Consider the following 15,181-nt stretch of genomic DNA (forward strand, 5'->3'; position numbering starts at 1 on the left):
CCACCTCTGGGCTCTGTCTCCATTTCGGCACGGTTCCACTTCCCCTCAAGGACAACAGCTGCAGCTCATCCTCTCAACAGCTCTCCTGGGGGAAACTTGCCTCTTACTTGGTTGTTTCATCAAAAGGCCAGGACTGGGCCTTGGTAGGACCACATGGGAATTCCTGAACTGACCACCATGGCCACAGAGACTCAAGCAAAGGAGTGGGGTCAACCCAACCAGGCCCCTGGGCTGAGTGAGGCAGTGCTGAGGGAAGGCAGGAATGGAAACCGCCAGATGCCCGCCCTCCCTCCACAGCCGGGCTCCAAGCACCCGCTCCCCAGTCACACTTGTGTTCAGCTCCCACTGCCAATGGCCTGAGATTCTCATTAGTTCCCAACTAAAACTCGAGAGAGTAAGAATCTAAATGGCCAGGCCACATGACAGGGGCTGCTGGCTGAGGACTGGTGCCTGGGGTAGGAGTACTACTCGATCCCATCAGCAGAGGTAAAGCAAGGTTGGAAGATGGGGTCTCACAGTTCAAACAAGGCTGCTTGGACTGTCATTGGGGAATAGCCACATGGGGGAGGGGGGGTGCGTTTCTGTTAGAAGAAGTAAGGAACCAGCAGGCCTCAGCAGTGACACTTCCAAGTGCAGCCATGGCATCTGGAATGGAAACAACTTTATTGGTACCTGAGAAAAAGTGCAGGAGAAACATTCCTTCTGACCACTCAGCCTGTCCCCTCGGGCCAGGTCATCTAGAGGCTGGACCAGTCCTCTCATCCTGCCCTTGAGATGTGGGTCATTTGGGGCTTTGCTGACCAGTGCCCAAAGGCCTGAGAAGTCCACAGCCAGAGCCTGGAGAGAGAACATCTGTGGCCATGGCTCCTGAGGCCGGAGGCAGGGCCAGCAGAGCAGCCTCACTGGTCAAGGTCTACAGCCTCTCGGGTCACAGTTCGGAGTCCGATGGAAAACAACTCCTCCCAGGGCTCCCGGATCCAGGCCAGCAGGGCTGTCAGCTGCTCGGGACACACAACACGGAGTGCCCAAAAGCTCTCCAGCCGGGACACCTGGCAGACAAGCAGCAGTGAGGTGAGACTCACAAGGGCCACACCAGAGCAGGGCAGGGCAGGCCTGAGGAAGAGCCACTGCCCCTCCCTGGTTCATGGCCTCTTCTCCTCTCCAAGCCTGTGTCACTCCCCATAAAAGATCCTGACTCTGAGTTTTTTAAACAGAACTCAATCAGCCTTGACTGAAGGCCCCCGAAAGGGCTTTCACATTTACCACCTTGTTTCTTTAATCCTTCCTGTTTCCAGAATGTCAGTTCTGGAGTCACTTCCAAGGAACTGCTTGGGGTTCAGTTCCTGGCTCCACCACTTGTGACCTGGGCACACTGGTTAACATCCCCAAGCCTCAGTGTCCTCAACTGTAACTGGACTAACAGTCACAGTCCCTCCTCACACGGAGGCTGCAAAGATCACACGGTTGGCTCACGGGCCCAATCAGACACATCTCCAAGTAGCCGGGTGCTCCGTTAGGGCCTCCCAGCGAACACAAGGCTGGCCTTCAAGTCTGGGGTGTTTCCACTGCCGACAAGTGCCTCCCTCCCTACTGTCCAAACCAGTGACAGCCTCCCAGTTCCCAGCACCCTAATTCTCTGGGTTTCCCCTCCCATGACTGCCCATGGTAAGTTCCATACAGCCCAATTCCTAGCCTTCCCAGACCCACTTCCCATACTGCCCGGCCTCCCCCCACCGCACCCCTCTCTCACACGCTCCCACACCTCGTCGTAGAAGACCAGCCGCAGGTCCTCTGGGGCCACGCGATAGAGCAGCACGGAGCTCAGGCTGCTGAGTGGCTGCTGCTCCCTGACACGCACTGAAGGGCCTGGCCCGGGGGGTGGGGGCTTCTCAGAGGCTTCGCCTGATGCTGCTGGAAGAGGGGGCTCTGCCTGGGACCTTATAGGGTCCTCATCTAACAGGTACAGGGTGGACAGAGTCAGCAACAGGGACACAGGGCAGGTAGCAGGCCCTGGAGGGAAAGAGGCAGGGTAAGGCATGGAGGAGAAGGCCAAGGAAGAGCCCAGATCCCCCGGGCAGTGTCCCAGTGCGAGTCGGGAGAAGAGGAGTGACCACACTGAGGCAGACACAATGCGGCCTATGCCTCTGGGGGCCAAGGTCTTCCCTTCCCAAGCTCCAGGGACCTCTAGTCTCCAAAACCTCTGAGGCCCAAGACAAAGGGAACCTGCCCCCCCCACCCCCACCTCCCCTTCAGAAAGAAGGACCCATTTTCACCTTCACCAAAAGGGTGAGATGGAGCAGACCCAGATGATCTGCTCCACTTCACAGAAAGCCTGGGCCCAAAAGCAAAGGTCTCTGGCAACAGAAGCCCCAGGGCACCTCCGGGCCCCTCCCAGAGAGGCCGGGAACACCGAGACTGTTACTTGGGTGGGAAGTCCACATCCCAGCACTGAGAATTGCTACAAAGGCACACAGAGGCACTGGGGGCCTGGGGGGCCGGGGCAGTGGCCTCACCTTCCACCAGGAATGCCCGGAGATAGAAGAACTGGGGAGGCTCCGAGGAAGAGTCTGTCTCCAGCAATGGCCTGGGGAGAACGCGGCAGGCCCCAGAAGGAGTGGTCAGCCAGGGCGTGGAAAGTACCACGAGAGGCAGAGTGGGGAGAAGGCCGGCCCGGGTCAGGAGGCATGGGCACTCAGGGCCCGACCAGGGGCTTGTGGAGAGAGGGCCTGTGCTCCACGAGCAGCCGTCTGGGCCCCAGCCTCCTTATCGACTCACCAGAGCCAGTGCTTTGGGGTCACCTCCTCCTCTGTGGCGCTGATACCACTCCTCCGGGTGGGGGGCAGAGACTGCAAAACATCTGGACAGAGCCAGCCAGAGGTGGGGGGCCCTCAAAGACTCCATCTCTTCCATCCCAACCTCTCAACACCTTCCCATCCTCCACACTGTGGAACTTCCAGGAGCGATGAGTCCCCTTACCCAGCTGTTTCCACTGCGGGCACCAGACCTGGCGCTGTGGCCCTCGGCCCCTGCCCCACTCTCCCTCCTCCCCCTCCCCTCTCTCACCCGTGAGCTCCTCCAGGAAGGCCCGGCAATGCTTGGCATCTCGGGGCAGCAGGACACAGCCACCTGCTCCGGCCGCCCACTCCAGCCGCAGGCTCTGTCCTGCCAAGCCTAGCTCTATGCTACTCAGGTCCTGCAGGGGAATGGCCAGGGTCAGCTGCAGCCAGCCAGCTGGAGGCCCGCTGGGGAGACAGTGAGGGCAGAGTGGCAGGAAAGAGTGAGAGCAGAGTATGACCATGGGGGCCCCAGACCCTTCCCTGGCCACGGCCCCACTCACTCACCAGATCTGCCCTGTCACCTTCAACACATAGAGCCTGTGGTCAGACACAACCACGAGACACAGAAACTCCCCAGGGTGGTCTGCCAATGCCAGTGGCACCTAAGGGGAAGAGAAAGCTGATGAGAAACAGAGAGAACTAGGGAGGCAGCCGCCAGGCTGAAGGTCGAGCTACAGTGACACTGCTTATCCGTCCCACCCTCTGCGTCGGCCTTGCTCTCTACCCCACAGCCCCGCTTGCACTCAGACTCACGTCAGGCTCTTAGCAGGTCTCCAGCCTGTCACCTTGGCCCCTCCAACCCACCCTCTGACAGAACGACTGTCCCCAAACATAAAACCAATCACCACTCCCCTGCTCCCAAGGCCTGCAGTGGCTTCCGCAGGCCTCAGGATCAAGTCCAAACTCCACGGCAAACACAAGACTCTGCTCCTGAATGACCTCTGCCTGCCTGTTCAGACTCTTCTCAGGACACCCTGGCCAGCTGGGGGCACAGGACAGAGCTAGGCTGGTGCAGACCTTGAGGCAGCACTGGAACTCCTCTTGGGCATCGGTGAACACCTCAACGTCCAGGAAGAGCCGGAGTCGGTGGTCCACGGCACGGAGGCCACAGCGCTCAGGGGCTGGGGGCAAGTGGCGGGCTGTCAGCCTGCCCTGGCTGTCCTGGCTCCAGCACCCCTCCCCCAAACACCCCGTCTCTGTTCGCCTAGACTCACGGGGGCTGAGGCTCCAACGGTCGTGGGAGGCCGGTGCCTGAGATGGGGCACTGCCGGCCCTGGGGCTGTAGTCACTGTGGCCAGGTGGGTCACGGACAGTGCTCAGGGACTGCGAGAGGGCTGGCCATTGCTCTCCCTGTCTCCGTTCTCCACTGGGGGTTCCAGAGGACACAGCCAGGAGAACCACGTGATCACTACCACAGTTTGGGCACACAGCAGATTCTGAAGGGAGGACGGGCACAGTCCCATGAGCCACACACACAGCACCACACCCCTCACCATGCTCACAACGCTCCCTCCCCACTCTGGGACTCACTTGGGCCCCATCTCCAGCTTCACACGCTGCCCCCGCTCCCAACTCACCTGACGCCCTCTGCAGGCCAGACCACTGACCAATCACTCCCCACCCCAGTGAGGGATGAGCAAGGCTGGAGCCTCAGCCCACAAGCTCCTCAATACACCCTGCCTTCTCATTTCAGGCTGTCTCAGAGAAGAGAGGGCCAAACTCAGCCAGGCCCTGCTCTGGGCCCCTCCTGCACTTGGGCTGGGCATGTACTTGATGTCTGAAAGCCCCAAATCAACAGATAAGGGTCCAATTCCAGGCACCATCACTTGAAGGCTGTCATCTAAGCAACTCTGACAAGTCACCTAAGTGCTCTGTGCCTGTTCCTCATCTGTGAGATGCGGATGATGACAGTGTCTATCCTAGGGGACTGTCAGAACTAGTGAACGGAATCAGGTAAAGAATCCAGGACACAGATCAGCAATGAGACAGGAAACATTCTTTGAGCAGCTACGACGCGCTGGGGACATGCTAGACCCTTTGACAGTTGTTTTCAAGACTCTCCTGACCCCATTTTGCAAGTGAGGAAAGCAAAGATCAAATCACGCACCCTGCCCAAGGCCACAAAGCCAAGGGGTCACAGGGACAGCTACCATTTGTGGAGGACCTTGGATTTGTGCCAGGCACTGGGCCTGGTGCCGTTTTGTCACATTTAAATCTCCTAACGTCAGCAGGCAAGTCCATTCCCTTCTTTGCGCAGATGAGGTGACTGAAGCTCAAATCACAGGAGAATGGAGCACACAGGAACGCTCATCACTAACGCCACCACCGAGAGGACCCTTAGGGCCACATGACCCATGGGGTAAAGACAAAGTCCGGGACAGGGTGGAGCTCTTTCCGTTGCACACACTGTGCTGTTGGGGGGCCTGCAGCTGCCCAGGAAAATTCAGGGTGGGGGATGGAGAGGGCTCGATTTTCTGAATAAAATTTAAACCTCTGCTCCAGCTGCTGCCAAGAAGGGAAAAGCAACTAATAAGAATCATACATTTCAACGCAGGTGTTACCAAGCATATTTCTTTCTTCTTCAATGTCTTCAAAGACATGGCTTTTTGACTGGTCTGCAATGGAAAAATCTCTCATCTTAAAGAACAGGATGTGAAGAGATGCCACGAGGCACTACTCAGTATCAAGTAGCTCACAAGGTCAGCCAGGGAAGGACAATCTAAGCCAACTCCCACAGCATCCTACGCAGCAGCCAGGCAACCCAGCACTGCAGGGGCTCAGCAGGTTTCATGTCGTTTCTGAAATATTAGCTGAAAAAAGGATCCGAGGGAAAGGAAACCGTTGAGAAAAAATAACAGGTACGTTTAAACAGTTACAGAGATTGTATTTCCTGACTGTAAGAGGGAAAAAAGGATGTAATTTCTTCTTTTCTTTATTTATCTTTTTATAAATGTGGCAGGCAGACAGTTTTAATTTTTCCTCCAGGCAGAAAAGTTGGTCCCCACTCCTTTCTTCTTTAGGGCTCCCCCTCCACACTCCCACCTCAAAGCCATTTTCCCTGAAGCGGCAGGAGGCACGTGGGCAGGGAGGTCAAGGGCAGGGCTGGTACCTGTCTTCTGGAACAGAGGCCTCCAGCCTTCCTCGCTGTCCAGTCCCAACCTGGGCTCCTCTGGCTTGAACTCACGGCCACAACGCAGACACTGGCGTCTGTTCTCTGGTGGGTCCCTCACTTCCCCAAGCTGATGCTGAGTGGTGGCTGCTGGGGTCAACACAGCCAGCAGCTCCTGAAACGGGGCAGGCCAGACGCAGCCGTGAGCAGGATCCCGGCCCTCAGGCTTCCGACCTCCCCCAGCCTCCTGGGCCCTGCGCTCGGCCCCGTCACCTGGACAGCGGCCTGGGCATCTGGCTCCAGCACCACGTAGCGACGCAACTGCCGGTCGGGACAAATGTAGGAGAAGCGGAGAACGAGGATGGGACCTCCAGGGCGTGGATCTGAGCCCTGAGCAGGAAGAGGGGGTCAGAGGGATTAGGGTTATACTGAGAGCGTGGAGGAAAACAAGAGCTCTGGCCTCCATTAAAATGCTTTTGCTGACAGCCACGCTCCAGCCCAGAAGCTCTGTACCTCAGCCCAGTCTCCCAAGCCGCCTAGGGCCCACCTTTCCCCCATCAGCACCCGTCCCCGGCTCCAAGCTCAGAGACAGTGTGGGAAACATGCCACCTAGCACTCGGCACCCAACACCACGTTGTCAGAGTCAGCTCCAGAAAAAAGTCCGGCACCTCTTCCAGAACCCCTGCTCCCACCGCTCACCTCGGGCACCGGCTCACTATGAGTCTGTGTCTCGGCCTCTATCTCAGCTGCCTCCAGACTCTGGAGCTCAAGCCGTTCCAGGGTTCGAGCCGCTTGGAGTTCCACCTCAAACAGGTGGCCAGCAGTGACCCAGAGAAAGCAATCCCTGCCCCGCACGCCCTCGGGCCCCTCCAGGGGACACACCAACATGGGGCGACAGAGCTTCACTGAGGAGAGACCAAGAGAGGGACCCTGTAAGGCGGGAGAGGCAGCCAAGGCTCTGCCTTGCTGTGGGGTGGCCATCCACCCCACACCTGGGTTCCCCCACCCCAGACACACCCCACCACGCAGCCCTAGCCTCCCCCGCGCACTGACCCTCCGCTTCGCTTGGCTCCTTCTCCTCCTCTTCTCCTCCCTCCTCTTCGCCCTGCTCCTCCCGCTCCTCTTCCTCCTGCAACTCCACCCGGACCTCCTCTGCCACTTCCTGTGGAGACGCCTTCTCAGGGGGCAGAGGGCTGGGCGCAGTCTCTGGGCTCAGGGCGTCCGGGGACAGCGTGCTGAGGGCAGGGGTCTCCAGGTGATTCCTGTACTGCAGCCAGTCACAGCCAAACCGTTCCCGGAAGCTGGCCATGAGCTCCAGCTCCCGACGCTGCTGCACAAACCACCCTGGGCAGGCGGGGAGGCGCACAGCTTAGCAAGCCCGGCCCCATCGCAACCCCCGGCGGCCCCAGCCTCCTCTGAGCGTGCTCCTCAGGGTGAAGCAGAGGGGGGTGTGACAGCAAGGGGAGAGCCAGGTCAGAGGGAGGCCAAGGGCTGCCCCTCGGCAGCATGCCCCAAAGCACGCTCTCTGGAACCCTGCGGGCACGTGCAACTCGGAAGCGCACAGCACCTGCTGCTTTGGGAGACTGGAGAGACCTGGCAGTGCATTTAAGGTCCTGAGACGTCCTGAAAGACCTAGTTAACTCTATTTAACACAGCTTTTCCCAAACTGATCAGGCCATGGAATCCTCTCATTATCTGACCCTCTGACATCGGACAAAAATAACGTTCCTTGAAAAACCTTTTGGAAAGTGCTGCCCAGGAGCAGTCTCTTCTCTCCCCAGAGTAAAAGGAAAGAGGAAGGACGAAGAGGCCCCTCACAATGCTCTACTCTACCAAAAGAGAAGTCCTCCCGACTAGAAGACGGGAGCGTGCTGGACTGGGGGCAGGGGGGCTGGGGGTGGGCTGACTTACCAGCCGAAGAGGGGTCCAGAGTCCGGGGCTCTGGGTCTGTATCACTAGGTTCCGAGATACTTGCCCGCCTCACACGGACGCGGCTCTGAGGTTGGGTAGAGGGACCACGTTCTATGAAAGCCAGGGGCCTCCTACCCAACCTGCCCAAAACACCACCCAGAGGCAAGGATGAGCCCTCACTACTCCCAATGCATCAGCAAACCAGAGCTCCCATAAAGGCACCCAACCCCAGGCACGAGACAGCCTAGGACACCATTTACCTTAACCTTACGAAGCGGGGGCTGGGCCACAACACCCCCTGACGAGGGGCTGTCACTCAAGTCAGGGCCTCCAGAGGTTTCCGTGGTACTCCCCACTGGCCAGGGCAGAGGTGGGGCCATGGGGCCAAGCCCTGAGGATGTGGAGGTCTGGTGTGGGCAACAGGAAGGAGAAAGAGGTCGGAGCCAGGGAGTACCTCTGTCCTGCCCAAGGTTGCCAAGAGAGGGGACCTACTTTCGAGCTGATCAGGCAGACCCCTCCCCCAGCACCCCTCTGCTCCCCTTGGCTAGCACCCGCCCTACACATCCTCCCAAAGTGATCCCAACCCCATCATTCCCACCACACGAACCTGAAAATCAGTTAATGACAACGCCTTTCCATCAAGAAGGAACTGAGCAAAGATAAAAAGGGGAGGGCAATGTCGGTAGGGAGCACACACCCTGCAGATCCCCAAGCTGGGGCTAGGAGCCCTCCTAGTCCTGTAAGGACCACTGGGGTCAGTGAGGGGGAACAGCATGATATGCAGGGGGTCCAAGGCCTTGGCCCCTAGCCTAGGGATGGGGGGAGAGGCAAGAGGGTGCTGGAGCGGGGGGAGGCCTGGGCAGCAAAGGGAAATCACAGCATACGTGGGAAGACCACTCACCCCAGCAGCAGCATCCCTGGCACGAGGTGACAAGTACCTGGCGGTGGCCACTCGGTGCTCAGGGTGGAACCACAAAGGGTTCCCCTCCAGATAGAGCTGGGGACAGGAAGAGGAGACTGAGGCAGGCCTCGGGCCTCACTGTGTGAGGAAGGACACTGACCAACTCAGCATGGGAGGGAGGGAGGGAAGGGCGTAAAGCTGGCCCCCGGGACCTCACCTTGCGGAGCTCAGCCAGCAGCCACAGCGGCGACAGCTCCCTGTGTCTTTGCAGCAGATTGTAGGCCACATCCAGGTGCCGCAGGTTCCGCAGCTGCTCTAGGCCTGGGGCAGAGGCGAGAGGGGAGCAGAGAGATGTGGGTGAGCAAGGATGGAGGAGGTGTGGGGGCATGCTGGGGGAGGGCACAGCAGAAAGGCCAGCCTGGGCACCTCAGACCTGCCCGAAGGCCACAAAAGGCTCTGCGGGCACATGGGTCCCAGGACACCCTGAATCTCAAACTGCCCCCGTTCTCTTCTACGTTTGCCCTGCCCGCTCCTACTCCCTAGCTCCCCCATCTACCCCATCACACTCCCCAGCTCACCGTGCAGGCTCTGGAGCTCATTGCCTCGCAGTATCAGAGTCCCCAGAGCAGCCCCCGAGGGTCCCATTCTCGGCACCAAACGCAGGTGGTTATAGGAGATGTCCAGATGGCAGAGCTCAGACAAGTCCTGGGAGGGGGTTGGGGTGACGAAGAGTCTCTCCTTGACCAACTCTAGCCAGGCTCCTCTGAACCCTCTTCTCGACTAGGCCTCAACCTCAGCCTATAAAGACTGCAGACTCTCAGCACAAATGATTTCATCCCCCTCCACCCCCCCCCACATTAAGACCTGAACAAATCTACCAGTTTCTAACAGCTCCGGAGTGACTATTCCAGCCCCCTTACACTGCTGCCCAGAAAAACTCAAGGCTGCCAGAAGGATTTAGTTTGTTCCAGCCAACACCTGAAGATAGGGCTCCTGCCTCCCAGCCTCCATGGGACTTCGACAAGTGTCATTTAGCAAACCAGACAGGTTTCACACGGACCAACGCCCCTTTCCTGCTTTTTCTAAATTTCCATTTCCCTGACTTCAGAGGAACACGACTAGAGCTGTCAAGGAGAGAATCTGCTCAAGCCCCCGCCATCTCCCTTCCCACAACCTCACTCTCCCTGGAAAATGCCCACCAATGTACAAATCAAACCTGAGTTCAGTTCACACTGAATAGCTTATTACTGATTAGTTTCATTACTAATTAAATATCACAAATAGTTTATTACCATTTCAACCAGTATCCAACTTTGTCTCTGACAGGGAGACATGAGAGAAGTGTTCTTCATCTTCACCACAAAAGCTATCCTTTTCTGAGCTAGGCAGGCACTAGGCTAAGTAACATCATATACTGTTCACAATCATTTTAATACTACAAAAGTAGGTACTCCTATGATGTGCACTTTACAGATGGAAAAATTGAGAGATTAACTAATTTGTCCCAAGTCACACAGGAATCCGGAGTTGAGATTTGAATGCTGGTTTGTCTTATGCTAGAATCTGTGTCTCCAAGCAGTACCACCTTCCAGAATGTGGCTCCACTGGGGCGGGGCGGGGGCGCAGGCAAGAGCAAGATGGGAGCAAAAGGAGTCCAGGAGAGGCGGTGAGAGCAGAACAATCAGAGGCCCCAGTGGCGCCTGCCCAGCCAGGCTGTTCATACCCACCATCAAGAAGCCCTTGCAGTCCTGGACTTGATTGTGGCTCAGGTTCAAGAAACGCAGAGCTGACAAGAGACGCTGAGGGGAGATGGGAAGAGGAAGTGGAAAATCGGATGCCCCCAGGCAGCCAACTGGGCCTCCCCTCTAAGGGCCCGTCCCTGTCATTCCCCAGTTCCCCCAAAGCCCCTTCTGAGGCTCACTCACCAGCGAGCTGTCTAAGGCAGTCAGAGCGTTGTAGCTGAAGTCAGCAGAGAGTAGAGCTAGCCAGGGCAGGGCAGAGCAGAGGTCACCACCGCAGGCCGAAAGGAGCTCCTGCACAAGCAGGCGGGTACTGTTACCTCCACTCTCCCCTCCCCACCATGCCAAGGCCACGCTCTACCAGCCAGCATTCATTCACTCTTTATAGACTGAGCTTGGTCTGGAGATGCAGACTTAAAGAAAGCCCAGGGCCCTGTCCCCAAGGAGTTCATTGTGGGCAGACCTGGGAGGCAGACATGAGAATATCGAATACAACATGCTAGGTGTGACTGTAAACATACGGACAAGCACAGAGTGCTGTGGGAACACAGTAGAGGGAGCAAGGACACTGTCCAGAGGGAGGCAGGAGGCAAGGAAGGCTGCAGGGAAGGGGAACGTCAGAGCTTGGTCCTCCATGGCCCTCAGGACAGGGCATCTGGGGCATCTGGGCTCACTCCTCATCCTCCTCACCTCTAATGCCTGGAGGCTCCTGCTGCAAATCAGGGTCTCCAGCTGGGAATAGATGCCACGGAGGCCACGGAGGCAGTGGAGGGGGACACCTCGGAGCTGGGGCAAGGGAAGGGAGGGAGGGAGGGAGGAAGTATGAACTTCACAGAAGACAGAAAGGCTCATCCCTAACTCCTGACAGGGAGGAAGAAAACATGACAAAGCCACCTGTGGTTCAGGGCAACATTAAATGGAACAGAGAGTGGGTGGCACATCACTGGAGAGCAATGAGCACACTCGGGTCTGCCCCCCACGCCCCACCAAAAGTGGTCACCTCTCTTTCCCCGCCCCAAACGGCTGCTCAAGCTGGGGTTTGTGCACCAACATCCCCAATGCCCCATACCTCCAGCTGCCGAAGGGACTTGAATGGAAAAATCTTGATGGGCCCCGGAAGGCCAAGACCTGGGACATGGACCAGCTAAAAGAAAAAAAAGAAAACACAAAACACTCAGGTCACTGAGGCCTGGCACATGTCCCCTTCCTTGGCCTCTCTTCCCCAGCACGGCCACACACAGCTCTCACCTCATCTGGGTCTGGGCCCTGCAGACGTCATGCACTCATGCCACACCCCCAGCCCCCCCTCCACTATTCTCCTGGGCTTTTTATACATCCTACCCCATTCCCATCCCAGAACCTTGAGTGAAAGCGTTTTCTGCAGCACATCGAAGAGGAACTGAAGCTGGAGGATGACGGGGGAGTCGGCGGGGTGGGAGGGCAGAGCCACAAAGCCTGTCTGGCCAGGGCCCCATGGCCCCAGATGCAGCTCAAATACGTGGTTCAGCTGCTGCAGTGTGCCTGTGAACAGGCTCAGGGTGCTACAGCCAGACAGGACCACATCCCCTGCAGGGAGAGGGGTGGACAGGAGGAGGACATAAGGAAAGGCTCTTTCCCTTTATTCGAACACTTGTGACTCCAACATATACCCACTCCAATTCATGTTGTCAATCCTCCACTGCAGGATCAAACTTTATATCTTTTCCTCACTCCAAAGTCTTCAATGGCTCTCCTCTACCTTCAAAAAATCCTAACTTTTCAGCCTGATGTATCAGATTGCTTCATTACAAGATTCCAACTTTTCTAAAGTTTCCCTCACCTTCTGCTCAAAAGAGCCTGGCCTACTCACAGTGCTGGAAATATAGTCAACTTGGTTCCCAGCTTGCTCACTTTCTGACACACCCCCTTCCACTCTGCCTAGCTCAAGACCTACCTTCTCCAGGAAGCTCTCTCAATATGCAACACTGCTGAACTTTTTCACCATAATCATTCACTTTACATTAAAGCTGATTGAGTGTTTATCTGTATTTCTTTTTCTGATTGCAAAAATAACATGAGCACTTACAGAAACTTTCAAACAACACTAAAATGCATGTCACAGAAATAACCACTCATTATAGCACTCAGGTATTATTATTGCTCTCCATGTTAAAACTGCTTTCTCCAATGAGACTCTCATCCTTGAGGGCATCTTTTGGTATTCATTACTGCACCTAAAAAAGTACAACTACAAGGAAGGCATAGAGAATTTTTTAAAGTTTTTTGAAAAAATAAGTATTGACTAGGACTTTGTAGAAATAGTACAGAGAGGTCCCCCATACCCTTAAAATGTAACCCCCAATGGTTATATTTTATATGGAGTACAATATCAAAACCAGGAAACTGGCATTGGTTCATTGAGTATATATAGTTCCATGCTATTTTGTTACGGGTAGATTCCTGTCACCATCACCACAATCAAGATACAAAACTATTCCATCACTGCAACACTCTCCCTCCTGCTACCTCTTTAGTCACTTGTGTGTCCCTGTGCATGAGTGCACACACACACACACCATCAGCCCTAACCCCTGGAACCAAGTCAGATTTTTACTGAATAAATTATCAAATCCTACAACCTTGTATGAAGGATTTTCTATGTACTAGACACTGAGGATAGATACAGACATGGTTCAAGGACTCTCCCCACCCTCAAAGAGCCTCCCAGTCTAGAAGAAGAGATAAGACATGTGCACAGTTAATACTACAAGCCAGAAAGTAAAAATGCTATAGATTCCACAGATACCATCAATAGGAGTGCAGAGTGATGGAAGGCAGTTAACATTGAGTAATATGTGCCAGATATACGTTACTTCATTTAAACTTCATCAGAATCTCCTAAAAAGCACTGTTAACACCCTCTCACAAATATGGAAACTGGAGCCCAGGGAAGTTAAGAATCTTGACTGAGATCATACAGCTGGTAGAAAGTTGTTACTTCCATTTGCTCTCAAAGCCAGGACTTGTTCTAACACAACTAAAGACAACCATTATTGAGCAACTACTATGGCTCCACTGTACCCAGGCTCCGAGGAAAGAAAATATAATAATTACTACCCATTTTGAGCACTTACTACACATGCAATCGTTGTTCTAAATGCTTTATCTTAATTAACATTAATCCCCATAGCAATCTTTGAGTTAAGTACAATCATTATGCCGTTTTGTTGGTGAGGAAAACTAAGACTCACAAAACTTAAACAATCTGGTCAAGTTTGAAAGAATTGGGATTGCAATCCAGGTGGGTCTGACTTCAAATCTCGTGCTTTTAAATTATGCTATACTTCGTGCTTTACCACAGAACAATGATTATGACCAGTCCTTGGTCTCGAGGGGCCAAATAACGACCGCTTCTCTCTGAGAGTATCAGAGAACGCATAAAAAGTGGAACTGGCCTCCAAGAACGGCTAAGGCTTAGACTGTCAAAGACAAAGCACAACAGAGCGAACAAAACCCGGAGGAGTAAAGAAATGAATTCTTTGATACCCAAACCTTCGTAACCCTAAACAGCTGTAACTCCATGACTCTTAAGGGGGCATGTCTCTGGAAGTTAGGAAGTTCCCCATCTCGCCCCAGCCCCAGCCGAGCCGGAAGTCCACTCACCAGAGTCTCGCAGCAGCCGGGAGAGCTTCCACACCAGGGAGTCCCGCGGGGCGGTCGTCATGGCCACAGGACGCTGGAGGCGGAGCCTGAGGAAAGAGGAAGCGGAAGAGTTTCAGGTGGCTGGTAGTGCCAAAGGGCCAGGACGTCGGCGCAAACCGAGGCCTCACGGAGAGAAAAAAGCAAAAAAGAGGGCGAGAAAGAGCCATATTTGGTGTTCTTTCAAGGAGCATAAGGCCTCCTCAGCCAGACAAACCTTCTCCTGTGATCCTCCCACCAGCTCCGCAGCCCTGCGCATATCAATAATGGACAGGAAGTCCCGCCCCGGAAGATAGGCGCTCGGGAGGGACGGACGGAAAGCAAACCACCGCTGCCGTAAACCACGTCCTCTGTCGTGCGAACATGTCGAAAGGGGGCGGTGCCCGCTGGTTTGGGCGAGGGAGGTGCTTCTGCAGTCGCAGCTGTTGAAGTGCCGACCTCTCTGCCCCAAGGTGGGCCTCCGTCGCCTCAGTCCTGCTGTGGGCCGCCCCGCGGCCTGAGATTCCCGCTGGACTCGGGGCGGGGGGCAGTCGGATGAAGAAAATCTGATTCCTTGTTTGCAGACTGGGCGGGAAAGCAAAGTTTAAAGAAAAGGAATTTTCTGTTAGTAAAGAAAAGACTCGTCCAAAGAGAACACTCCTTTTTCAATTAAAGGAGAGCGTGTCCGCCATGGGAGGGAGTTTTTTGCCATCTGTGTGAAAGAGCTGGGGCTGGCAGAGGTGCCACTTCTGGGGTTCCTTTGACAGTTTTAATCTCCCTCCAGACTCGCTCTTCTTTTTTCCTTCACCAGTATCGGGCTCTCACATTAGTGATTGGTAAAGCTCCACGTACACCTGGTCCTTTGTTTTTACTTCGTTTCGTCTCCTAACACCTGAATTTGAAAGTTGTTATTATTTCGGGATTGAAAATGAGAAAACGGATTCACAAAGCCTGGGTTACTTGGGAAGGTCGTTCAATTAGTAACCGATGGCGCTGAGACTGCCAAGTTCGCCTGGTAGCTTTCACC

At 55.3% G+C, this 15,181-nt stretch overlaps 1 protein-coding gene across 6 annotated transcripts; it reads right to left on the reverse strand.

Moving 5' to 3' along the window:
• Positions 1–612: 612 nt before the first annotated feature.
• STK11IP (serine/threonine kinase 11 interacting protein) lies at positions 613–14,444 on the reverse strand. Of its 6 annotated transcripts, XM_057746598.1 has the most exons (25): positions 14,393–14,444; positions 14,140–14,225; positions 11,858–12,063; positions 11,567–11,641; positions 11,188–11,283; positions 10,684–10,791; positions 10,486–10,557; positions 9,337–9,463; positions 8,976–9,079; positions 8,759–8,854; positions 8,465–8,506; positions 8,118–8,264; positions 7,858–7,942; positions 7,000–7,290; positions 6,646–6,851; positions 6,220–6,336; positions 5,947–6,121; positions 4,052–4,273; positions 3,855–3,958; positions 3,342–3,439; positions 3,064–3,242; positions 2,776–2,857; positions 2,514–2,584; positions 1,763–2,010; positions 613–1,049 (listed from the first exon to the last, which is right to left on the reverse strand). In XM_057746598.1, the coding sequence occupies exons 2-25, from the start codon at positions 14,198–14,200 to the stop codon at positions 900–902; spliced, it is 3,162 nt and encodes a 1,053-aa protein (XP_057602581.1). In that variant the 5' UTR covers positions 14,201–14,225; positions 14,393–14,444; the 3' UTR covers positions 613–899. The 6 variants fall into 6 exon arrangements, 5 of the variants coding, with proteins under 5 accessions (XP_057602581.1, XP_057602583.1, XP_057602584.1 ...); XM_057746600.1 differs by lacking the exons at positions 14,140–14,225; positions 14,393–14,444 and adding an exon at positions 14,029–14,108 and having other exon boundaries at positions 11,839–12,063; XM_057746601.1 differs by lacking the exons at positions 14,140–14,225; positions 14,393–14,444 and adding an exon at positions 14,023–14,108 and having other exon boundaries at positions 11,839–12,063.
• Between the last annotated feature and the right edge of the window lie 737 nt (positions 14,445–15,181).

The sequence above is a fragment of the Hippopotamus amphibius genome, chromosome 8, assembly GCF_030028045.1.
Source record: "Hippopotamus amphibius kiboko isolate mHipAmp2 chromosome 8, mHipAmp2.hap2, whole genome shotgun sequence".
NCBI lineage: Eukaryota > Metazoa > Chordata > Mammalia > Artiodactyla > Hippopotamidae > Hippopotamus > Hippopotamus amphibius.